Source organism: Drosophila miranda, chromosome XL (assembly GCF_003369915.1).
Source record: "Drosophila miranda strain MSH22 chromosome XL, D.miranda_PacBio2.1, whole genome shotgun sequence".
NCBI lineage: Eukaryota > Metazoa > Arthropoda > Insecta > Diptera > Drosophilidae > Drosophila > Drosophila miranda.
In genome coordinates, this window is record NC_046673.1 from 11,550,286 (window position 1) to 11,575,427 (window position 25,142).

The 25,142-nt window shown below is 42.5% G+C and overlaps 1 protein-coding gene across 3 annotated transcripts; it reads left to right on the forward strand.

Moving 5' to 3' along the window:
• Positions 1-1,276: 1,276 nt before the first annotated feature.
• On the forward strand, positions 1,277-21,511 carry LOC108160754 (pneumococcal serine-rich repeat protein). Of its 3 annotated transcripts, none has more exons than XM_017294964.2 (6): positions 1,277-1,523; positions 16,964-18,481; positions 18,561-19,058; positions 19,122-20,018; positions 20,086-20,304; positions 20,371-21,511. In XM_017294964.2, exons 2-6 carry the CDS (start codon positions 16,965-16,967, stop codon positions 21,008-21,010), a joined length of 3,771 nt encoding a protein of 1,256 aa, XP_017150453.1. In that variant the 5' UTR covers positions 1,277-1,523; position 16,964; the 3' UTR covers positions 21,011-21,511. The 3 variants fall into 3 exon arrangements, with proteins under 3 accessions (XP_017150453.1, XP_033252440.1, XP_017150446.1); XM_033396549.1 differs by lacking the exon at positions 1,277-1,523 and adding an exon at positions 1,605-1,964; XM_017294957.2 differs by lacking the exon at positions 1,277-1,523 and adding an exon at positions 9,038-9,493.
• Positions 21,512-25,142: the final 3,631 nt, after the last annotated feature.

Consider the following 25,142-nt stretch of genomic DNA (forward strand, 5'->3'; position numbering starts at 1 on the left):
GTACGCACGCAAACGTAAAAACAATAACGGCAGTTTTTTCTCTCTTTCTACCCCTTTCCCACTGAATCAAGTAAATGCCGATACATTGTACATTCGCCTCTCCTCGCGACACATGTGTGCACCCACACGGACGCGCCGCTCCACAGCGCACGGAACAACGAAGCACATTTATGTAAATGCGAAGAATGAAAGAATTACCTTTTGCCGTGCACAGTGGGTCTCGCCGGCCTCGTTGAGAGCAATGGACAATAGGAACAAAACATTGTTATCCTATAAACATATATACGTACATATGTTGGTGGTTGTGAAAACTCTTTTCTTCCAGTGGGTCCTAATAAGGCACGAATATCGAAATGATTGTTTTTATACCAAAAATATAAATTTTAATTTTAGATCGATTGTGTTAACTTATATCCATCTAACTCTCTCGTCCATTATGATTTTAAATGTTCTTAAATGCTTCACATATACATCAAAATAAGTAAGACTATTCAGTGTATTCAAAAAATATAAAACTGTATAAAGGTTCGTTATGCAAGACATCTTCAAAGATTTTCATTTTACACCACTGAGATATCATTTAATACCACTGTCTTCTCCCAACAACGCCGCGTCGAGAGCTAACTGTAAGTATTGTCTGCTTCTTCTTCTTCCAGTTTTTGGCAAAAACAAAAACCATGTGTTTGCCACGCGCTTACGTTACGCTCTCTCTCGCTCTCTTTCTCTGTCTGTATCGGCGCTCTCTCTTTGGCCACGCACTGTGAGAGCGTAAACAACAGCAACGCAAGCAAGTCACTCTCTTTGCCGCGCTACCATGTGTTTTTTTCTTGCCCATTCGTCTCCAAAAACAAATCAAAAGCCATTATTGCAATAAATTAGTTAATTGAGCTAATGAATATTGGCAGAGCAGAAAAACGATTTGAGGGGAATATGAGTTTCAATCTGGTAACGCACTCGAACGCGTTGACAGTGCAGCGGAACGTCAGCAGAAGCGGCAGCAAGAAAAACAGCAACAAAAACAGAGATGCGTTTTACCCAAGGTATATTAACTAAAAGGTAAGGCAGCGATTGCCTTCAAGAGCGTAATTGCCATCCCGTCTGATAAGTCTGGAACAAAACTGAAACCCTGGCGGACTGCCCTACCCTTTATTGGTAAGCCTTGTCGTTGCCATTGCATTGGTTTAGGTATCTGCTTCGTGTTGCTGTTGCCGCTGCTACATAGTTGCTGCCGCTGCCGCTGCCACTGCCACAGCCACAGCCACAGCCATTTACCCTGTAAACTGCGCGGCCGTCTCGTGTTCATTTTGCATTGTGCCGTTCAGCGCAACGGACGTGGTTAGAGCGCGGTGGCCCAAAAACAGACCAAAAAATCCAACCAAGGCAAATAAACAATCACACAAACGTACACGCAACCAACAAAACGCAGTCAATACAAAAAACAGTATAAAGACGCAGTCAACTAATTTTTTTGCATTGATGTCCGCACCCAAACGCACCGCTGTCATACAACAATAACAACTTGAGTAGGTATCCATATATATGCATCTCTTTCTTGTTTTTAGTATTACGATTTTTTTTACAAGTGCCAAAATATTGTAACTGTGACATTTGCAAAAAAGTAACCAAAAAAATAGTGCTGTAATTTGCCAAAAAACAACAAAAGAAAAACAACCAAAAGAAAGAAACCGCAAAATTAGCGAAAAGTTTGCTAGTGCCGCCAGCAGATGCAGATTGGCGAGGGACCGCGAGTGTAAGGCGGCCCCAAAAGCTAAGAGAGAAATCAAACGTAAGGCAACCAGCTCCAAATGCAAAGAGAGACAACGAGCCCCAAATGCAAAAAGTATAGCACGAGGCAGAGCAAGTGCGAAGAGTGTGGGCTACAACGAGTCGATGAGTGCAAGAGTGAAGGAGAGTGGGCAGGCAGGCAGGCTGAGCAAGTGCGTGCGCGGCGGCAAAAACAAAATGTGAGTGCAAAATAAACAACAAGAAAATAAGCAAAAACCACAAAAAAAAGAGAAAAAAATTAAGAAAAGAAAAAGACCAACAGTAAAAAAACAGATACAACAACAAACACAAATACAAACAAAACGCAACAGCAAAACAAATCGAAAAAGCTTTAAAATAAAACACACACACATGCAGATAAACTTAAAGAAACAAGAGAACAAAAGAGGAGAGAGAAGGAAGAGAACATGATAGCGACAACAACGTGGTGCTGGTTTCACATTCAAAGATTAGAGCATCGAAGTGTATGTACCCTTTAATATCTTCAAGGGTTAAAGCGAAAAGTTCCGCCAGTTGGAAAATTAATCTCCATCATTTCGTTGAATTAACTTAAAAGAAAATGTTTTTTTCCACAATATCTTGTGTTATGTTTTCGTTGATATGTCCATACGTTGATTCCGAAATAAAAATATACAATCGTATGTTCAGAGGTTGAAAATGCTGCCTTCTCACGAAATCATTATATCCTGTATGCAAAGGGTATACTAAATGTTTCAGTCGAAATCGACGAATCGAAAAATATTTTTAGTGTTGCCTATCTGTCTCTCTCTGCCCGTGCGTGTTTGTGTGTGTCACCAGAGTGCGTATGTTGTAGGTATGTGTGCGGGTCCCCCGCGTCTGCCTTGTGGTTTGTTCTTGCTCCTGTGACGCCCCCCGTACTGCATTTGTCGCATTGCCCGCACGAGGTAGAACAATCACCAACAAACAAAAACTAAGCAAAATGCAAACGCCTGATGGTACGATAGGGGAGGTGCTAAAGAGAAGGCAACACGTCACCCGCATGCTCTTGCAGATTTCTAATAATTCTATGACGTACATATTTTTCTTGTGATATACTCGAAAAAAAAAGCGTCGAAAGAGGGAGAGGGCAGTGTTATAAACATTTATTTGCTGCGCATAATTTCCAATACATTTTTTTTCTCTGTGGATTGCGAATAAACTTACATACATATATGTACATATGTATATACGGTAAATGTGTGTTTTTGTTGTGTAGCGAGGAGGCGACTTATAATGGTGTGCACAAATATAGGAACCATGCTAAGAAATGTTTTGGTGTTTAAACTTAAACGTCTCGAGTGCCCTTTATCCACATTCGTTTGCTTTTGCGGTCTCTCTGCGGTCCACAAAAAAAAATTAATACTCTTGACAATTTAACACTGGTGTCCATATTCGGATGGCCATGCCTGTATGTTGTTTTATTTTTGTGTTGGCCTGTTACCCCTGCACACACACACACATAGACTCACACTTTCTCACGACGGAGAGAGTGAGTGCGTCGTTGGGCAGAGGCACCGTTCTGGCGTCGTGAGAGCTTGTGATCGGTATCATTTTTTTTTGTGTGCCGTCGCTGCCTCCCCCTCTTTCTACCGCACAGACGCTAATTGTTAGGCTGCGGCCGCTACCTCGGCTGCGTCGGTCCTCGTGTGATAAAGCGACCTCGCCATTGCGCCTGCCTGACTTACTACTTCCCTCTCTTTCTCTTTTTTGTTAGTTTTCTTTTCCTCGTTTTATTGCATTGAAGAAAAGCTGCAGAGCCAGGCGCGCAGTTCAGATCGAAGCTCACGTGAGACTCTGCTACCGCTCTTCTTCAACCTACCTACCACATCACACTGCTCAGGCATTGTATTTGTGCAATTAGCAGCGTTGGTGGCAGAGCAGCAGCGATTATGCAACGCAATTGAATGCTGAAGGAAACACGAAAAAAAAAAAACAAAATAATGGAATACTGGAAACTTCAAAAAGCTCGTCAAAAGCTATGCATGTATGCTGCTTGTGTGTGTCTGATGGCAATTTCCGACTTAAAAACCAATTGGAAATTGAAATTCCTTGACAGGGCCAGGCAGGCCCTATATGGTCTGCGGTGTTCGGTGCGGGGTAAGGTGGATTAAAAACTAATTGAATATCGGGTCGGAACATTTTCGACACATTGTGTGCTTGCAGGGGTGGTAAATTTATTTAAGAATCACGCAAGCCGGCGTTTGTTCCGTTGAAAGTTCTGGATCTCTCCCGTTCCCACCTCCCACATTTTTTTGTTTTGTTGCTCTACTGATGTTTCTCAGTCTCTATCCTTTCATAGATTTCGATACCCTTGAAAAAGAGCTATGTATGTAATGTTGATCAGATTGTTGCAACACATTGAAGGACGTTTCTCCAGAATCACATTTGATTAAAGTCGTAAATAGAATAACACAGCCATCGGACTGAAATCTGAAAGGGTATCAGAAAGACCGACCCCCTCAAGGTAGTCTAAATTTTGTGTTAGCTTTGCACCTCGCGAGCACATTGCGTGTGCGTGTGCGTGTGCGCGTGTCGTGCGTCTATGTGTGTGTGTGCTTTTTTTGAGAACCCAAGCATCGGCATAAGACCTACTGCGACGACGACGACAACTGAGGCGCTGTTTGTTGATTACATAAAAAATGAAAATAATTATGTACACTTTTGTACATTGTCAGGCACTCACACACACACACACACAGAGAGAGAGAGAGAGAGAGAGAGAGTCACAAACGTGTGCGTGAAACTATAAACAAATACAAATGCAGATACAAATGGGTATGCGTATGCACTAAGCACTATGCGAACACAAGTCAGTCGACGACTTTGTGTGTGGTTGAGGCGATAAGATACGGCGTATAGCAGCAGCACCAGAACCACAAGCACCAGCAGCGAAATAGTGCGCAAAATGCAAACAAAAAACTTAAAAGTAGCAACAGCAGCAGGAGAGGAGACGACGACAGCCGTTGCCCTGCCCCTGCTCAGTACCCGCCGACGACTTTGTTGGTTGTTATACAACAACAGAAAATGGAGCAGAACTCAGCAGAAGGAGAAGAAGAAGAAGCAGTAGATAAAGCAACAGAAGATGCAGTAACAGCTGATCAAAGATGAGCTAACAGTGTGGACGACTAACAGTTGCAGTGCAGAGAGAGGCCGGCCTGATAGAGCTGTAACAGAGCAACAGAACGGGAGGATGGGATAAAACAGTAGAGTTGGTTTACAGTTCCCAAAAAGGGATATGTGATGCCTGTCGTTAACAGCTACTAAAATGAAGAGGAAAGAGATAGCAGAATCATAGTAAGTCTTACAGTACAGGCGACAGAAGCTCAAGAGGAAAGATTCTGAATGATATCCATGGCGAAACAGGGAAGTGCTGGCAGAGTAACAAGTAAAAACAAAAATGTTGCATTTACAGTGCCATAGCCAGGGCGGTCATGTCTGGTACAGGTACAGGCGACAACTGTGTCATTGGTGATATGTGTACAGATGTAGAAGCAGCGGACAGTCAGTCCTGTAATCACTGGGCAAACAAATCATAGTAACAACACTGTATGCACGAATGAATATATCTATTGCTAGAGTGTTACGTACGTCGCTGGGGATACATATGTATGTATGGGGAGGCGGGCGCCGCTATTCATAAATAGTAATTACAATTGTTGTTCTCACAGCTGTTTTTTTTTTCTGTTTATCAAAATGATATACGAATACATACACAAAGAGCACCCTATTTAAAATGCAAACCTTGATTATTTTCCGTTCAAGCTGTGTCATAACTAGTTGCCAACTATTTCTGTTCTCTCTTTCTCTCTCTCTCATTCGGCTCGCCTCTGCTCTGCTCTGCTCTTATTTCTGTCAATTATCAATTCATCTATTTAACTAAATGTTTAACAAAAATACACGCACACTCACATGCAGTCAGTCGGGTACTCTTTGAGTGTGGTGCAGCATTGAACATTTGCGTTTGCTTCCAAAATGTGCTAATTAGTGGGAAACGTTTATCGCATTTCTGTTCATGTATGCATTTTTGGTTGTGTGTTTGTGTGTGTGTGGTTGGTTGTCAATTGGTTTCAGTTGGGTTGATTAAGGGGCAACCCTGGCAAACTTATAAGGCAGCGGGGCAATCAAACGTTTTTTTTCTTCTTCATTTTCCTTTCTTGGTTTTGTTTGTTGAGAGTTTTCAATCATCACGCACGACTGCACAAATGAATGTAGAAATTAATTTGTGGTAAAATGTATAGATTATCAAGTTGATGGTGATATTTTTGTGTGTTGACAATGCAACTGTTGCGTGGACGAAGAGAGAGAGGGAGAGAGAATCTGAGAGAAAGCAGCGAAGGAGAGAAACAGAGATTTTGCGAATCTCAAGCCAGGGATTGCTTTCATCCTTTGGTCATGTTATTCCTTCCTTTTCTTGTACTGCTTTTCTGTTTTCTCTTGCACTTCTCCCTCACTTTCTCTCCTTTTTCTCGACTCTAATACTGCTGACTCTGCTTTTTCTCTCCTCGATTTTCTGCTTCTAATAAACTCCTTCTTCAATCTTGTACTCCTCCTTTTGTTCCCACTCCGTTATTTACTCAGTGTTTTCTTTCGTTTTTTTTTTGTTAGCCATATTACGTATACGCAACGATGATCGTTTCTCTCTCTCTCTCTCTGATTTTCTTATCAGCGCCTGAGACTTAGAACTGAGTAAACAACGCTTTGTGTCCACACTTGTGTGAGTGTGTGCGTTTTTTCTGTTTTCCATTTTTTTTATTCTCATTTATTATTATTTTTCTCCCTTGTATATGTTTTGCTTTACCCTTTTGTTTTGTTTGGTTTCGTTTTGCGAGGAAAATGTGCTTTGTCTATATTTAGTTGTATTTAATTGCGGTTGACCCAATTTGTTGTTCTTGTAGTAGAGACACGATACCTCGAGAGTCGAGTGTATGCCTTGTGTAATTGCTTATAGTAAAAAAAAAGCAAAAGAAGACTCTACATACTCTATAGAAGGAGAATGCTTGGACGAGAGGAGAGCAGTGAGAGAGACAAACACACGATGTGTTTATTTTGGTTGAATTCAATTGAAATTGAAATTTTAATGATCAGTTTTAGCTTCGAGACGAAATCAGTTGGAAAGGTACGAGAGTCGGTTAGGGTATAGCGTGTGTGTGGGAGCGCTTTAGATGGGTAGAGAGAGAGAGATAGAGAGAGAAAGTGCGCCTGGCAACAGGGTTTTTTTTGTGTGTGGCAGAGCGTAACGCAGTGTGTCAGACAGAGCAGGGCATCGGATAAACTTAAATGCCAAAGCAACAGCACACTAAATGCACATGCAAGCCACATGACATGTACAGATGAAGAACGTACTACAGTTTTGGTCACATGCTGGTGGTAACACAGTGAAAGAAGCAATGACATATACCGGACTAGGATCGTTTTCCGAGTGGATATAGATTGTATTTGCTCAATGCTTCTGTTTATTCGAGGTTTACTCTGTTTGCCCAAAGATAAGATGAACAAGAGTCGTGCTCTTTTAATGATTGAAGCCCGTAGTCATAGAAATTGTTCAAATTTCTTCTCGGTTAAGAATCAAAGGGGATTTGAGTTCTATGTTTGACCATCTAATGCAATGGTTATACAGGGTTTATCCTTTTCGGTTCGCCAAAGTTTAATTTGTTTTGGAATTTTTTTTTTTCTACTCCTTTGATGCAGTGGTACTGCCTCCTCCAGTCTCCTGTATCATCTGCTGCTTCATGCTCCTCTCTCCTGCCTACTCTTTTCGCTCTTTTTACCGCATCTAAAAAGCCGGCAAACTTCATTTTTACGCTCTTTGCCATGCCTTGCCTTTCTTTGCTGCGCTTTTCTCTTGCTCTCTTTCTGGTAGTTCTCTCACTCTTTGTGCGTGCGGCGGCATGGATGGGCTAGGGGGGTTAGTGGGGGGGGAAAAAAATGGTATAAATTTATTTTTATTTTTAACAAATACGAGCGACAATGCCGTCGTTGTTCAATTTTCCGCTGCTTTGCTAAAATTAAATATGGTTAAACGGCAACAACTGCATTCCCTCTCTCTCTCTCTCTTGCGTGCGTGTGTGTGTGTGTGTATTTCGGCTTCTTGTATTTCCTGCCTGCTCTGCTGCGACCTCCTCACTACACCCCCCTCGCTCGCAATGGGTGACGGCGTGAGTGTGTGGCTGTCGCACGTGTCGATGTCGGGGACGGTGTCGCTTGCTTGTTGTTATACCCTTGAAGAGTGTATGATGATTTTTCACTAAATATGTGTGTAAGGAGTCTATTAGGTGTATGTGTAGATACATTCTTGATGGGGACAAAATGGTGGAGCACATCTCTACCTCTAAAGATGTTTTAACAAATAGTCGCACGTAATTTCTCAGAGTCCATGAAATCTAGCAAATGGCAAGTGGAAAAGCGTATCAAAAGCTTCGGCTACCTGCCAGGCTTTGCTGTCTACCAAGTTGCCATTGCTTCTGCCTCATTTTGGTCGAGATTTCGATCAAAGCTCCGCCTCCTCCGATGTTGATTTTTAATTAATTTAATTATGCATTAATCAAGCACAGCCCGGTTTAGGTTTTTGTTGCTGTTGTTTTTGATTATGCAAAAAAACGCCAAAGTTTTGCCCAGGGAGGAGGGTACGTACTCGAAAATTAAATAATTTCTTTAATGGTTTATCTCATTTAGTTGAAATGCAATGATAATCGTAATTGCTGTGAAACTTATTTATTTATAAACATTCTCTATGTTTTTTTTTTGTGACTCACTGTGCGGCCAAAGAGAGAGAGAGAGAGAGAGAGAGTTTTTGATGACTTATTTTGAAGCCTAGCCCAAACAGCTGTTTGTTGTGCCTGCCTCTTTGTTGTAGTCCTTGTTTATGTTTTAGCAGTGCTTAGAGGAGCGAGCAGGGGGGGAAACCAAAGAGAGAGAGAGAGTTGTTTATGTTGTGCTACCCAAAAGGTTAGTGAGAGGTACAAAGAGAGAGAGAACGGTTCACTTTTCAATAAATGGCAATGTCATGCGCGAACGCTTCACACACGCTCTCTCTCTCTCTCTCTCTTTCTCTCTCTCTATCCCAGTCTACAAATCTTGTTTACGATGATTTTGCTTTTGCCGGCTCTCTGTCCCCCTCATTCACACACTTACACACACTGTGACAGCGCCCCGTGGTATGTGTTTTTGTCTGTGCTTTCGAGAGTATGAGTGCGACAGACGCGGTATTGGGGGAATTTTTGAAAATTGCGGCCGCACTCGCCGCCGCCTTGCTTCATTCGATTGCTTGCTCGCGTGCCTTACGGTTCGAGATTAACTAAAATAATAAATAAAATAAAAACCCAAAGAAAATGAACACAAAAAGTGTATTGTATTTACGGTTTTTCTTTTGAGATTTACTGAGAGTGAATGATGACAAGCTTTATCTTTATGATGAAAATCACAACGAAATGCGGCTAATTTTCATCTGGAAAATATATGTATATGTATATATGTTTTTTTTTTGACGTGATTGAAAGCGAGATCTAATAAAAACGTGCACATCCCTCGAAACGACAACAAAAACAACAAAATCAGTTGAAAGCAGCGCGTCGTCACAGCAAGCATAAACAGTCCAAAAAAAAAAACGCAGCAAGCAGTGAGCATCACAACCATAACAAGCAGTAGAACGCCTTGTATGGGTGTAGAAGCAGCAGGAGAAGGAGGAGCAGAAGCAGGAACAGGAGCAGAGGTATGTGGAAGTAAAACAACGGCAATATCAGAAAACAGAAGAACAGAAGAAATGGTGGAGCAAGAGAGAGCAATAGAGAGTAAACGTAGAGGTAGAGAAGTGTGTGTGTGTGTGTGTGAGTGTGTGTGTGTGCAAGCAAAGAAGCAACAAAAACAACAAATAAAGTGTGTTGTAAAGAGTGGAGGGGGGGCTGGTGCTAAGGCATATGCAGAGATTAGAATGATTAATTTTGGAAAATTCTTTTTCTCTCCATTTTGAAGTGTTTTTTTAGTTTAGTTTTTTTGCATAATAATACTCGATGCGATACGATTTCATAATCAAGCTACTAAATGGCACGCGGCAAAGTATAAAAAGAACAACAACAATTAATTAGCAAAGAAACAGCAAACAACACAGTAACAAACAAAACAAACAACAGAAACCACAAGTAAAAACAACGAAGCAAAGAAAAACCACGTTGAAATTCTGGACAGCGACGTCAGCGTTAAGCGTTAGCGTCAGCGTCAGCGTCGTACGCTCGCCTCGCCTCGCCCCGCTCTCGCAAACTCGCTTATGCTCTCTCTCCTGCCTGCCAGCCTGCCATGTGTGTACTCCAAGCCAAGCAGTTCCATATTCCACATCAACTCTGATGTGTGCAAATAAAAGTACAGTGAAAGCCTGCCAGAACTTTTGCTCTTTGTTGGAATGACAGAGGAGCTGTCGAGCGGACGAGTGTCCACTGTGCTTGATGGTGGAATCCTGCTCAAAAGTGATAATAAAATCATAATCATGAATAATTATTTTTAAAGCCACCACTACACGTTGCGGTTGACGGGGTGGGGAGGGGGGGTGCAAAGAGTCGGGGGATTTGACTTGTGTGACACACTAAAAGTGCTGCCGCCGCTCTCTTTGCGTTCTCCCGCCCATTCATTCGGTCGCTCTCTACCTATCTCTCTTTGTCTAGCCATGCTTTGTCTCGCTTTAAAATGAACGCGTGAAAAGCAGTTTTGTTTTTCAAAATATATGCAAAGATTGTGGGGAGGGGTGGATGTAGTAGTGGGGTGGGAGAGGAACAGTGGGCAACAATTATAAACGCCAAAAGCGTTTTTCTAGCGGCCTTGTTGCGTTTTTTTTTCTCTGTGTTTGTATATACATGCATATATGATTTACTGTATACATATGTATATAAACATGTATTTGTATTATTTATTTCTTGCTCTCTTTGCGTGTATGGTCATTTTTATTGTACATAGTTTTATTTGTTAAAAATATACACGTTTTCCAATTATTTATTATTTTGTGATCATTTTATTTTTGAAAATTAGACGATTTTTCCCTTTGTTTTATTATGAAAAACCTATACGAATATTAGTTTATTCCTTAATTTTTGGAAGGAAGGAGCAATTTGGTATCTCATTTTGTATCGGCGTTTGTTTTTGTTGTTTTTGTCTGTTTCTTCTATGTACGTTCTTTGTAGTTTTTCTTCGTCGCTTTTCGTTGAGGCGTATACGTAATGTGCAGGGCAAAAATAGAGAGAGAGACAGAGTGAGAGCGCAAACAGGCATACGTCAGAGGGCATTACGTATACGCCGCGTGGTTCGTCGCCATCGTATTTTGTACTACCTCTCCACCCCCTACCCCCTCCGCCTCTTCTTAACTGTTTCTGTTGTCTTGAGAAAGTTCTTGAATATTTAAGGGTTCAACCAAAAAAAAGTGTCCTTTAAAAAGTGTCTTAAGCACACAAAAAAAATGCAATATCTGAGAGAAATTTATAGAAGAACAAAAAGATAAACGAAAAACTGTGTAAAAATATTCCTTCATCTAACAAAACTTATCATGAAATATATTTTTTTGAAATGAATTTCATAAATATTTGTTTATATTTCATCGAAGCCTTGCATAAAGGCAGATAGGAAGAGAGAGAGAGTGAGTGGGAGAGAGAGATAAAGAGAGAGCGCGCGGAGAAAGCATTGATTGCCGCCATAAGTTTTTGCAGTTCTCTCAAAAAATGCTTAAGCAGCTGTTGTTGCTGTTTCTCTTGCCGTTTGATTTTTGTTTCGTTTTTGGTTTTGCTTTTCTGTTTCTGTTCTTTCTCCTTATTGTTGTTGTTGCTGCTGCCGCTTTTGTTGGCTGCTTTGGTTGCTATTTCACTTTTTTGTTGCATGTTATCTTTTTGATGGCCGGAAGTATGCGAAAGCTTTTTGGCGCTCTCTCACGCCAGCTCTCTCTCTCAACCTCTCTTTTGTTGTTACGTGAAATGAAATGTTTGGAAAGCTGTGGCAATAATTTTTGTTTTTGGTTTTATATGTTTGAATATTTATATAGAACAAAAGGAAACACAAAAACCAAACAAATTCCACAAAGAAATGAAATTAAAATATAATTCAATTTCATATCTGCTTTGGCTTTAAATTTGTTTCATTTGTATAAAAGCAGAAAAAACCAGAAAGCCGGCATTAAATACATTTCTCTCCCTCTCTCTCTCTCTCTTTTGCACATTTTGTTTATTTTGTTGTTTTGTTTGATTGTTTTTAATCATATTTTTTCTCACGCTCCTTTACATTCGCTGTTATTTATTTTATTTAAAGAGGAAGCCACTCATTTAACATTTTCTCTGTATAGATTTTCACATCCATCTCTGTATGTCTCTGTCTCTCACTCCCTCTCTATCTCAATTGGGCGACAATTTTCACAACAACAAAAATCATGCTGGCCGAAGGGTCGAAGGGGAGGGGTTGGGTGAAGAGAAGTGAAGTTGGAGCGGGGCAGGATGTTCAGTCGCACGATGATTACACGCATTTTTTTTTTTGTATTTTATACAGTGATGTCGCCAGGTATTAGGATAGCACAGGGTATGCTATGCGTTGGTACTGCTTGACCACTGGAGAGTGTAAGCAGTGTATGACGAAAGTATTGTTGTATACTATTTCTGCAAAATCTCTCTCTCACTGTGGGTCATTCTCCTCATATCCCTATCCTACTGTTGCTATTATTTGTTTGTTCCGCATAGAAACATTATTGGAAGGTTTTATCGTCTGCTATATGGCAAATCAGTTGAACGGGTATCAATATTGCACTAATGCTTACCGCAAGAAGTCATGTGTAAGTAGGTCCTTAAGGTCAAAGTTCACTTTCGTTATGTGGAGCCGGGGGGTATCTGCAAGTCGTGCCTGTGTTACTTGCCTGCTTTTTGGTGGCTTACAACTAAAGTGGCTCTCCCCCTGTTAGAATGCTCATTATATAGCATATACTTGATGCTTGCGTATGTGTATGCATCTCTATCTACATGTGTACATACGTATATCCATATCGGTGTTTATATGTATCTATGTGTGTGTATATCTGGATGAATCATCATTCAACATCATCGTCAGCAACGGCCTCATCCAGTAGCTGGCCTGACTGGTGTTTCATTAGCGATTGTTGTTTATGTTCTTTATTTTTGTTTTTTTACACACGCTCAGGTACAGTTACCACCATGTGCTGCTTGCTGTTGCCTGTCTCTACTGCTTTCTGGCTAATTGGGGGAGAGCTACCGTTAGAAGAGTGCCCCCAAAATGCAAGTGTTGCCTCATTTCCTCTTCCTTCTCCTTGTTTCTCTTCCCCCCCGCTCCCCACACTTGTCCTTCTCTCAGACTCGCATTCATCCTTGCGCGCCCACTTATCCTTGTATTCCATCATTCTATCCACTGAATGGACTGACTGACGTTTGTGGGTGGCGGCGCTCCTCCCGTTGACATTTAAAGCAGCTGCTGAGGGTTCTTCTTTGCACTGCTTCCTCTCCTGCTTGCACACTGCTTGCCAGCCCAAAGGTCTGCGGGTCACAGAACATTTGACGTTTCTAGAACGAAAATGTGACTAGATGTCGACGGCGTCCCCTAATAATCTCCAAACAGCCAAAACAACAAAAGAGAGAGAGAGGGAGAGTGAGAGAGAGATAAAAGTAAAAAAATAAACAACACCAAATCAAAAGAGAAGAGAACGAGCGGCTCAGAAGCTTCTCTCACTCTTTCTCTCTTTGGAAAACAAACAAAACAGATGGACAACGGAGCATATGCAAAAGAGAGGATAAAAGAGAGTTGTGTGTTTCGGAATTTAAGAGAGCGAAGTTTATCTGTGTCGGCATTTGTATCGGAACGTCATGCAAGCGGGTACCACAGTGCTTGTGTTATTTTTTTACGTGTGGCTGCCTGTGTGTGTGTGTTTGTGTGCCTAACAAATAGTTGAAGTTTTTGTTGTTGTCTCTAAGCGGCCATATTTGCTAATTAATTATGTCAAAGGCAGCCATAGCCATAACTTCTCCCCCCGGTTAAGCACACAGCACTCTGATCCCATTCCACCTCACGTTTTCACACCACCCCACACCCCACACACAGACACACTGCTCTTCGCATTGGCCTGCCCTCACAAAAACCACGTTGTTCCAAAGTGCATAAAATATAAGGTGAGGCCTTTTCAGAGAGCGCTCTCATGAAACTCGCACACTTTTCCTTGTGTAACGTTGCCCCAATACGAAAAGAACGCACAAGAGAGAACGTGTCAACAAATAGGCAACTCGAAGAACACCTTTCACTCTCTTATTCAACCTGCCCCTCCTTCTATTGTCGTGCAAAAATGTTTCAAATTGTTTATACTTTTTGTATTGGTTTTGCCGCTTGTTTTCTTGTTGTTTTTCCAGCACAGCAGCAGCAGCAACAGCAAAACAGCAACAGCAAAGTTGCCAAGACAACGACGAAAACTTTCGAAAATCGGTAAAAGGAAGGCCAGCCTCAGAGGCCGAAGCTTTTGATACACTTGCAGGTTTAATGATTGAAAGTTCTGTATATTTTTTCTGCATTGCAAAGCCATAAATACTCCGTTCAGCAAAGGGTATGGAAAAACTGCGTCGCAGCGTTGCTGCCAGGGCCTTGTCTATTTATTTGAGACGCCACTGTAAGGTGGGAGAGACGTCGATGCGACGCCAGCTTTGGAGGTCGTCGTCGGTGCCAGTAGCTGAGGCAGCGGTAGCGGCAGCGGCAACGACAGAGAAGCTTTTTATTTGTTTTTGTGCTCTTCTTAATGTTGTTTCTCTGTTGCTATTGCTTTGTGCGTTTTGTTCTCATTCTCTTTCTCGTTTGTTGTGGCGCGCTTTATTGTTGTCGCTGCTCTTTGCACATGCAAAACAAAAAGAGGATAGGGAGACAAAGAAGAACAACTAACGGCATGTCAAAGTAAATTTCTTGGCCGGACATTTTTCAATGTGTTTTTTGTTGTTTTTGTATGTAATACATACATACATATGGGCATATACATACATATCTCGTGTTTGTTGAAAATCAATAAATAATAATACACTTTGTTGGCTGCCACCGCTCACCGCACTACCTGCCCCATGCCACCTCTAGCAGCCCGTACAACGTGCCGCCGCTTGCCTAACAGCAGAAAAGTTGGCCCAAAAAGGGCAAATGAATATTCAAGTTAATTGCAAACTGCGCTTTAGGGGGGTGAATGAATATTCGATGAATTAAATTTTTGGATGAATAAAGGGCATGAGGTACATTTAATTTATTGATTGAAGGCGTGAGGGAATGAATTCGAAGGCATTGTTGAAGAATAAGTGGAGTAAATGGCTAGAAATAATGATATAATCCTTAAGACCGAGTGGAAGGCATGGTATAGAATGAACTAATGATGAACAAAGAAATAGAATGGCGAAATCCGTCGGTGTTAAATGCGTCGTGTATGAATAAGGGAATGAATGTGGTAGGGATGAATGCATGAATGAAGGAATGATCTTTGGACTCTCCCTCTTTAGTTTTTTGCTGTTTCAGTTAGATTTTTTTTTGCTTCTATTTGCAACACTTCGAATACAAGCACTGAAAAAAACTATAACCAAAGCCCAAAACGCACACACATGAACAGCCATGAGCACAGAAATGCACACACGAAATACGAAACTTAAATGAAAACTGCTGATAAGATAATCCACTAATCACTCACACATGCCAGCAGAGCCAGCAGGCATAGGCAGCAGGCAGAAGGAGTGACTGAGTCCGAGAGAGCGGGCATGGCAGGTGGAACCCAGCAGTCAGACAGAGCGCGCAATTTGCTGCCTGCGATGCGATGCGACGCGACGCGGGGTTGTGGGTGACGTCGCCGACGTTGTTGCTGCCGTCGCGTCATAAAACGGCATAAAAAGCTAACACGCGTAAACAAGCAAAGCAGCAATAAAATGCCAGCAGCAAAAACGAGAGAGAAGCAGCAGCAGAGATAGCCAGACGCAGATAGCGAGAGTGGGAGAGCAGCAGAATAGAGAATACAGTCGCGGGCAAAGTAAAAGTAATAGTGAGAATGACAATGATATGCATTTTGGCGTGACTGTAGTTGAAAATACAGTAAGTTTTCGAATTCTGAATCTTGTGGTGTGTCTAAAAATTGTGTTTTCTTTGAGTACTATTCCTGTGCCCGCTGCTGTATGAGCACACTCGCGTAAACTCGTATGCGTGCAGCAATGCGCAGCAAAGTAGGCAATCAATGCTCTGTGAAGGACGTTTGTTGCAACATCGACAAAAACAACAACAATCGATTGTGTCTAGTCATGCTCACGACATCCATTTGCTAACTGGCTTACCCCTAAGTGCAGCAACATTGATTGATAATTTCGTCAATCAGTCATTATATCATCAAAATGGCTAAAAATACTTCATGAAATGTATCTAAGTGAAGTGATTTCTCCAAAGAATTTCAGATTTAACGGTGAGACAATATCTTCCATATACAGATGAATGAGCACTCACAATCGCTGATGATCTGATCATTTTCGAATTTAAAATTTAAAATGATATTCTATGAGTCAGTCTATGAGCCTAACTATATTTGCTGAACCCAAAAAATCAAATGTGAGACAGATCATATTTATTAAAACCTTGAGAAGCCATTACAGATTTAAGAGATTCCTTTAAACTTGGATAACAATTAAAATGGAAAGATTTGGGTGACAAGAATACGGATTTTAAAAATTTTCAGTGATGGAATATGCTTTAAGCAGTGTTGGGGAGGCTTTTTGAATTGGGAAACACTCCAACAAGAACAACCACAACAAAAAAAAAAAAAACACATCAGTGAGCCTCAGGTCCAACGTCACGCCAACTGCGTCAATTTTGTTATTGCACTCTCGGTTCCGAGCCTCGGCATCCAACGCACTTATTTTAACTGCACTACTGCCTCCACGCACGAACTGTATTTTTTTGTTTGCGCATTCTCTTTTCAAGTAATTTTTGGGAGATCTCTTATATGTTCCCATTATTTGTACGATTTTAAGTGATACTTTAATCGAATTAAATCAATAAAAGAAATTTAAAGTAAAAAAAAAAGATCTCATCATCGAATCGAATGTGTCCTTTCGCTTATGGGATCAATGTATATATATTTCGGATCATTCTACAAATAAATTCTTACACTTAAGTGTATGCTAGCTCCCCACTAACTTTCTTCTCTACCTCTCTCTTGCAGCATGTCCACAGATAATCCCACACATCTGCTGACCACGCGGGATCTTGGCCAATTGCGGGGCCAATTACAGACGACAGCAGCGCCAGCGACGGCAACAAGTGTCGTACATGGATACCGCAACATAATTCCCCCACCTATCAGCACCTCAGCAACAGCAACAGCACCAGTAGCAGTAGCAATAGCAATAGCATCAACAGCAGCACCAGTATCAACAGCATCTTCCGTAGTAACAGAAGCATCATCATCATCAGCATCATCCACCACCACGAGCAGCAACAGCAATAGCAACAGCGGCAGCATCCATCACGGAGGTGGCAACATGCAGGCCACCAGCTCCAAATATGTCGTTATTCAACCGAACCACAACGGCGGCTTCACGGCCTACGATAGCAGTGCCACTGCCGCAACCACAATGCCCACGGGCGGAGGCGGTGGTGCCGGTGGCGCTGGACCGGGTGGAAATATTGTTCTTTTAGCCGCCGAGCCCCTGGAAATGGGTTCGGCAGACGCATTGGCCGCCGCTGCCGCTGCAGGACCGGACGATGGAGAGCTGCGCTCCTTGTCGTGGCTGAGCGACAGCAATCTGATCAAGGGGATTGTAACGAGCAGCGGCCCCACATCGGCCGCATCGCAGGCGAAACGGGCAGCGGCTGTGGCCCTCAAGGCTCCTGCGGGGGGAGTCTGCCTTGTCGGCGATCTCATTGAGGAGCTGCCGCCAAGCAGCAACGATATTCCGGAAACGGGAGACCAGCAGGGAACGCCCGGGGGCGTTTACAGCACCACGACAGTGCACAAGGGACCCAGCGGCACCACCACAGTGGTGGAGTACAAGGCCACCAAGACGACGACGACGGCCACACGAACAAGCTACATGCCTGTGGTGGTGACCAGCAGCAGCAGCAGCAGCATCACACCAGCAGCACAAGCCACCATTTCGCCCGCCAAGCAGCAGCAGCCCCAACAGATCTTTGTGACCAGCAATGGGACGGGTGCAACAACATACAAGACCTCTCCCCCCACATCCATGGCCACGGTCTCTGTTTCGTCCGCCCCACCGTGTTCCCCGAATAATAATATCAACCACCACAACACCACCACCCACCATCCGCACAAGAAATATCTGCGGGAGAAGATGAACGTCCATGTGGACCACAGCAGCCATGTGGCCTCCACGGTGACGGTCGTCAGTTCGCCTGCATCCTCAAACAATTCATCGCTCAGCTCCACCTCCGCTTCAACCTCCGCCCTGTCCATGTCGGTTAATGGGTCATCGGGTGGCATAAATGGCGCTGGGAATAGTCCAGGGCCCAAGGCCGCCAACGGCTTTACGACCGTTTACGAAACGGTAAAGTTCTCTGGAGCTGGGACAACGCCCTGCAGCATCAGCAACCCCAGCCAAAGCAACAGACAGCACCTGCCCGATCAGACGACGCTGATTAGCCCAACGGCATTGATCAGTACCTCGCCCATGACGGGCTATAGTTTTGTGCATCATCTCACCGGAACGCCGCATGTCATGTTAGTATCTCATGGATCTCTGCCTCTAGGGTGGCAATCAATAAAATTAGTCTTTCTTTCTCTCTCTGGTTTTTGGCAGGGCTTCGACGGCACCATCGGAGGCGACTCTGGGAGGAGGCGGCAGCATCTACTACACCAATGCCACGCCAATGCAACAACAGCAGCACCTGCAACAGCAACAGCAGCGTGGCATGCATGTCTCTGTGTCGCCGCCACCGACGGCCGTCAATGCAACAATAGGGGGTCATAATGGATCTAATGGAGCATTGAATCTGCGAAGCCCCAATAGCTACAGCAGCTACGACAATGAGGATTCTCTGAAGGAGTTCGACATGACATTGAACTCCAGGATGCATACCAGCACGCCCCAATATGTGGCAGCGGCAGCCAAGAGCAACAGCTACAGCAACAACGCCAACAGTTCCTCCAACACCACCAACGGAGGAGGAGGCGGTGGCGGTGGTGGTGGTGGCGGTGGTGGTGGTGCCGGCAACACACCGCAAAAGCAAAAGCATCCCAACAATGTGCCATATGATCCGCTAGTGCATACAAACAACAAGCCGCCATATAGCTTTAGGTAAGACCTAAGCCGATCTTCTTTTGGATTCGATTTTAATTTGATTTGTATTTTTGTCTGCAGTTCACTCATCTTTATGGCCATTGAGGGTTCGAACGAGAAGGCGCTGCCTGTAAAAGAGATCTATGCGTGGATTGTCCAGCACTTTCCATACTTCAAGACGGCCCCCAATGGCTGGAAGAACAGTGTGCGGCACAATCTGTCGCTGAACAAGAGTTTCGTCAAAGTGGAGAAGGCCCCCAATATGGGCAAGGGCTCGTTGTGGCGCGTAGAGCCGCAACAGCGTCAAAATCTCATTCAGGCCCTCAATCGGTCAGGCCCATTCTTTCCGAATTCAGCGGTGGAAAAGATCAGTACGTCGCTGAAGAGTCCCAATGGGCAAGGGGCGCCCCAATCATCCGGTGGATATGATGGCCTTGATGGAGTGGCTGCCTCCGGCGCCGCTGCCTCCGCCAATGGAATAGGAATGGGCTGTGGCAACTCTGCGGCTCCAGTGACACTGGCCACACCCACAAAAAGCAATGGCCTGGTGCTCGCCAATGGTGGTGCTAGTCAATCGGTCGCCATGCCAAACAGTCCATCATCAAACGCTGGCGGAGGAGGGAGTGCCAGTCATGCGCGAGTCGATCCGAAGCTGTTTCCCTATTTGTCCAAGGCCTTCCGCAAAATCCGCGAAGATGGTGGGCCGCCCACTCAGCAGCTGCTCCTCAGCGATGTCCTCGATGACGATGTTTCCGGCGAATATGCTGGCAACCACAACCACAACAGCGGCAGTGGCAGGTACGTCTATGTGGGAAACGGAGGGGCTACTGCTGGCCCCAATGGAAGTGGAGATGGCATTAACTTTGAGCGACTGGCCCGCGATTGCGGGGCTGACAGCATGGACGATGTGCATGCTGCGGCGGCCATGCTCTTCCTCAAACACGGACCAAAGGCCTTCACTGAGTCTTTTCAAAATGGGTAAGCCACAAGACGATCACTTAATCCGACAGATCTTGTAATCTTTACCTCTCTCTGTCTCTCAAAGAGCCCCAGTGATTACAAGTTCTCCCAGCGAGGATCACACTTATTCCGCGGGCGGCAATAGCAATGCGGACAGCGGCGCCTCCACTCCACTCACTAATGGCAATATCATGGCGGGGCAGACGCCGGCCCAGCTTCAGCTGCAGGCGCAGGCCAATGCCGGTGGAGGATCGGACAGCAATTGCGCCAGCTCCGATGCGGCCTACGACAGCAGCGAGGAGAAGTGAGTCTCCTAATGCGTGGGGTCCTTGAAACTAATCAACCTAATTCTGCTCCCTCTTCTCCACAGTCACAACATTACGCCCGAGGAGTTGGCCGATCAGCAGCGACATCGCGATGGTGTCGACGCATTGCTCTCGCTGTCGCGCTCATCCATCGTTGAGTGCGGGTCGGTGGCCACCACGCACTATCACAGCAACGGGAGCAGCGGAAGCAGTCACGGCTCCCCGCACAAGCGCCCCTCCAGCCACAGTCTCGAGGAGGAGCACGAGCACCTCCTCCTGCAACAGTACCAGCCACTGTTGTCGTCCTCGCCACAGGCTGTCTACACGAATGGCAGCGGCAGCAAGATGGCACTCCTCAGCAGTGCCGCTGCCAATGTGGCGTTGGCCCAACAGCAGCAACAGCAGCAGCAGCACCATCAGATCCAACAAATGCAGCAGCAGCAGCAACAGCATCAGCAGCATCAGCAGCATCAGCATCAAATACAGCAGCACCAACAGCATACAGAGCTGTACGGCAGCGTGAGTGGCAGCTATTTGGCCGGATTGAATCATTGCCTGCCCGCTGCAACGGGAGCTGGAGGACAGGCGGCCATGTTGCCCCAACATCTCACTGCATCGATGGCAAATGCTGCGGCCAAGAACAAGGTGAAGCCTCTGCGGGGCTTGCGCACAAAGATCAAGCGGAAGTCCGCATGGATGCGGTGAATGTGGCGCCAGGCCGGAGGCAGGCGGAGGACCGTCTCCTAGCCTCCACAGCCCCTCGCCCCTCGTCCCTTCCATGGCCACGTCCCCTGTGTTGTTGTCTCTTTCTAATTGCAAATTGTTCAAATCAGAGCATTTAGTCGTAAGATTTAGTAGACTCCCTCGCCTGCTCGCCCTTTCTTCTCCTTTATTTTGAATGTGTGTGTCTTCCTCCTCTAATCCTTGTGTTTGTTATACAAATTAATGACTATTTTTTGATAGGTTTTTAGTTTAGTTTTTAAACGTCTTTTGGACTTGATTCGGGTCCTCGATTGTCGGCCATTTCATCAATATTTGAAAATTCTTTTATACGATTACACACACACACAAACACACACACACACACACACACACACACAGACAGACGTGTTATACACATCATCTATTAAAATAAAAAACCCTAAACTTTAACGAATTGTAATTAATTTATAGCTTAAATAATTGTAAATATCTTTTGCTTCCCAACTTTGGTTGTTTCATTATTCTTTTTTTTAATTTTTTGTTTAGTCTGTAATCCTTTTTAATTGTTCAAAAATGTTTTTACAACAAGGAAAAAATTAAGGAATCGAAAAATTGTTAATTGAAAATCGAAAATTCTTTCAGAAGAATATTATTTTAAGATTTTGTATAGAATGGTGGTGTAGAATGTGGCTCCCAAGCTCTTCTTTCATTGTTTTTGAATGCACAGCCCCGGATCTTTTCGGCTTTATTTCATAATTTCCGGCGTATCAGAGGGAGAGACAGGGTTTACATATATCAAACGACAGACAGACAAAGGAAACAATCACAAAAATTCATTTAAGTAGAAAAAACCTCAACAAAATAATGAAATGAGAAATAACAAAACAAAACAAAAAAAAATGGTAAAACAAAGAAACCAAATAATTATTAAATAAAAAAACAAAAAGCAAGAAATTGTAACAAAAAGAAAAAGTAAGAAATTGTACAACAAAAGAGAAAGCAAAACATTTCTAAAAAACAAACAAAAAACGAAGGCATAATATTTGTTAAAGGAAAGGAGAAGAAAAGAGAAGAATAAAAGTGTACAAAAAAGGTAGTATGAAATTGTAAAATGCAGAAGAAACAAAGCATAAACACTGTAAAACAAGGAACAAGGCAAAAACAAGAAACAAAAATTTTATACAAAGCAAAAAATGATAAAATTTTTTTTTTTTTTTTTGAATTTGTGGTTTTTTGCTTTAAGCAAGGTGTTTTCTATACAAATAAGAACCACACGCAAACACACACATGCATGTAAAACTACTTATATGATCTATATAAATATATATATATATATACCGAAGAGAGAGAGAGAAAGCAAGAGAGAGATAGTAGTACATAAGCAGGAAGCCCAGACACACTTAGCGCCTTATGAATCGAGTCCTTAGCTAAAGTTGAATGAGAGATGATGAGATCTGTTAAGAATTGTTTGAACTGCTTTGTTATACGGATATGCGATCTATATATAGATATATACTATATACTGCTAGAACACACCCAACACGATAACACTCAAGAAAAAATGTTAAATCAAAGATATTTAGATATATGTAAGTTAAAGCCACAAAGCAAATGCGAAACCCTAATTAAGTAAGGCCATCCCCCCTTCCCCCTCCCCTCTAATGGTTACGTAGTTGAAATGCTAAAAAATTGTTAATCAGACTGTAAGCAGACTTTAGTTGAAATCAGGACCCTGTGCCCCCTCCAGAGCCTAGAGCGGAATGTGTATATACCGGAAATGCCTCGAAAGAGCCGTTAAAACGACGCTGCAATCTATAAAAAAAAAAAAAACAAATCCTGTATATATATATATGTATATATATATATATATATCTGTGTAAACCAAGAAATACTTATTACTATATAAATATATATATATATATATATATGTATATATCTAACGAACAGAGGAGGGACGAGAACTGGACAAAGAACGCCCCAAGTGTATACACTTCATGTACCTTTTTAGCAAAGAAGCAAAGAACGCATTAAAAAGTTATATAATTAAACTAAAAACTAAAACTAAACTAAATGTTGATGTCAAAGAAACCAATCTGCTAGTTGTTGCAACAAAAAGAAACACAAACAAATGAAACAAATGTTAAAATTTTTTTGTTTGCTCAAAAATCTTAATATTACGATTCATTTAATTATTACTATTATTTTTTAGTTTAATTATGCGAGAATGGCTTTGAAGCGCATGTGGGATAGGGGAACGGTGTGTGTGTGGAGGAGGAAAACATCAAAATAATTATATAACTAAGCTTAAGGGCCCGGCCCCCCTCTCGGAGCCCAACCACACCACAGCATGCCACGCCACGATCATCCATGCCCCGCGAAAGACAATCGCCGCACGAGTTGTTGTCGTTTTTCGCTTAAGTCTAAAAAAGTTGAAAGTTCTATGTAGCGATAGGACACACAACCTACACTCTACACATATAAATATCTATATACATAAACACACGGCAATAGCAAAGTACATACATACATATATAAATATTGTTATAAACCATTAAGCTTTATTGTTTATACACAAACACACATATATATTATACATATATATATATATATATATACATACTAAATCAACGGATAAAAAAAGAGAGAGCAGGTGGAGACTATCCGCCTGACCCGATCTGAACCGATCCGATTTGATCCGATACGGTACGATGGTACTATACCCTTCTTCTGCCCGCGATGAGCAAAACTGTTTTGTTAATGTGTTTTTTTTTCTTATATTTTATTATTATGCAACATCATTATTATTATTATTATTACTATTATTATTGAGATATATATATATACATATATGTGTATATATATTTGATTTTAAAACTTTTTTTGCATACCAAATACACACAAATCAAAATGTGAAATAATTTCGTTTGTTTCGTTATGTTTTTGTGTATGCCGGAACCGACTGAATCGGGAATCAATATGTGAGGGGAACTCAGAGTCCGATTAGTATCTGTAAGAAGAGAGCATCGGAGCACCGGAGCACCGGAGCACCGAGTGTTGAGGCGAAACGTAGCGCGCTTTCCGACTGGCTTTTTAATACTGAAGGGGTTGGGTTCCCTAATAATGGATCGACGGTGATATAGTAAAGCTCTATCTCTCTCTAAAGGAAGACGTCCGGCCATGGTGATTTCCCTCGATACACTTTCTCATCATGCGCTTTTCCTTCGTTGACGGGTCGTGAACTGTGAATATAGTCCATAGTTGTACATACTTATATTTAGATAACTATTTAGGGGAGATCCGTAGGATCGATAGATGTCGGTTTATGTTTAGCTATTGTAAGTGCCTGCCCTTGGTACCCGCTCCACTGATTGAAGCTTTGATTGAACGCCGCACTGTTGCCAGTTTTCACGGATTTGTTAATGGAAGTGTTAGCTTGAAGCCAGGACTCCTCGCTCCGCAAGCCCCGCCTTTGATATAGCCTTGTTGTATGCCATAAACACACACACACACACACGCAAAGTCTACAGGGTATCGCAAGAAACATGTATATCTCGAAGCAATCGAATAGAGCGCCGTCTCTATGTCACTTTTGAAAAATCTTTTTGTGCGATCTGATATCTACTTATATAGCACATACATAAATACAAACATATGTACATACACATATATATCTCTGAAGAATAGGATGATCAATCTGTTTGCCCTCCAAGGTTTCAAATAGCGCCTGTTTTAATGTCTCTAAAACCTCTGTACAAAAAAAAAAAGAATAACAAACAACAACAAAAAAAAAAAACAAAACACAAAAGTATAGACAAATTAACAAAATATATCGAAAGTTTACGAAAACAACAACAAAACCAAAAAAAAAAAAAAAACAACCAACAAAATTAAGCAAATTAAATATGAATTATATTTATATATATACAATACATATACATATGTGTAAACGAAAGCAAAGACAAATTGGATGAGAGCTAAATGTTACCCTGTATTTTTTTAGAAATAACATTTTTCTACTTTTTGGATTGATGTAAAACCAAAAACCAAAAACACAAAAAAAAAAAACAAACAAGACACAAAAACCAATTGAAATGAAAGCATCCATTTGGCTATCGTTTGTTGCTAAATTATATAA

What these genes read in the sequence shown, in the direction of transcription:
- LOC108160754 (XM_033396549.1), top strand. Translation starts at nt 1,891, where the DNA reads ATGAGTGCAAGAGTGAAGGAGAGTGGGCAGGCAGGCAGGCTGAGCAAG. An exon ending in CGCGGCGGCAAAAACAAAAT is followed by an intron (nt 1,965 to 16,963) that starts GTGAGTGCAAAA and finishes TCTCTCTTGCAG; the next exon opens with CATGTCCACAGATAATCCCA. An exon ending in TACGACAGCAGCGAGGAGAA is followed by an intron (nt 20,305 to 20,370) that starts GTGAGTCTCCTA and finishes TCTTCTCCACAG; the next exon opens with TCACAACATTACGCCCGAGG.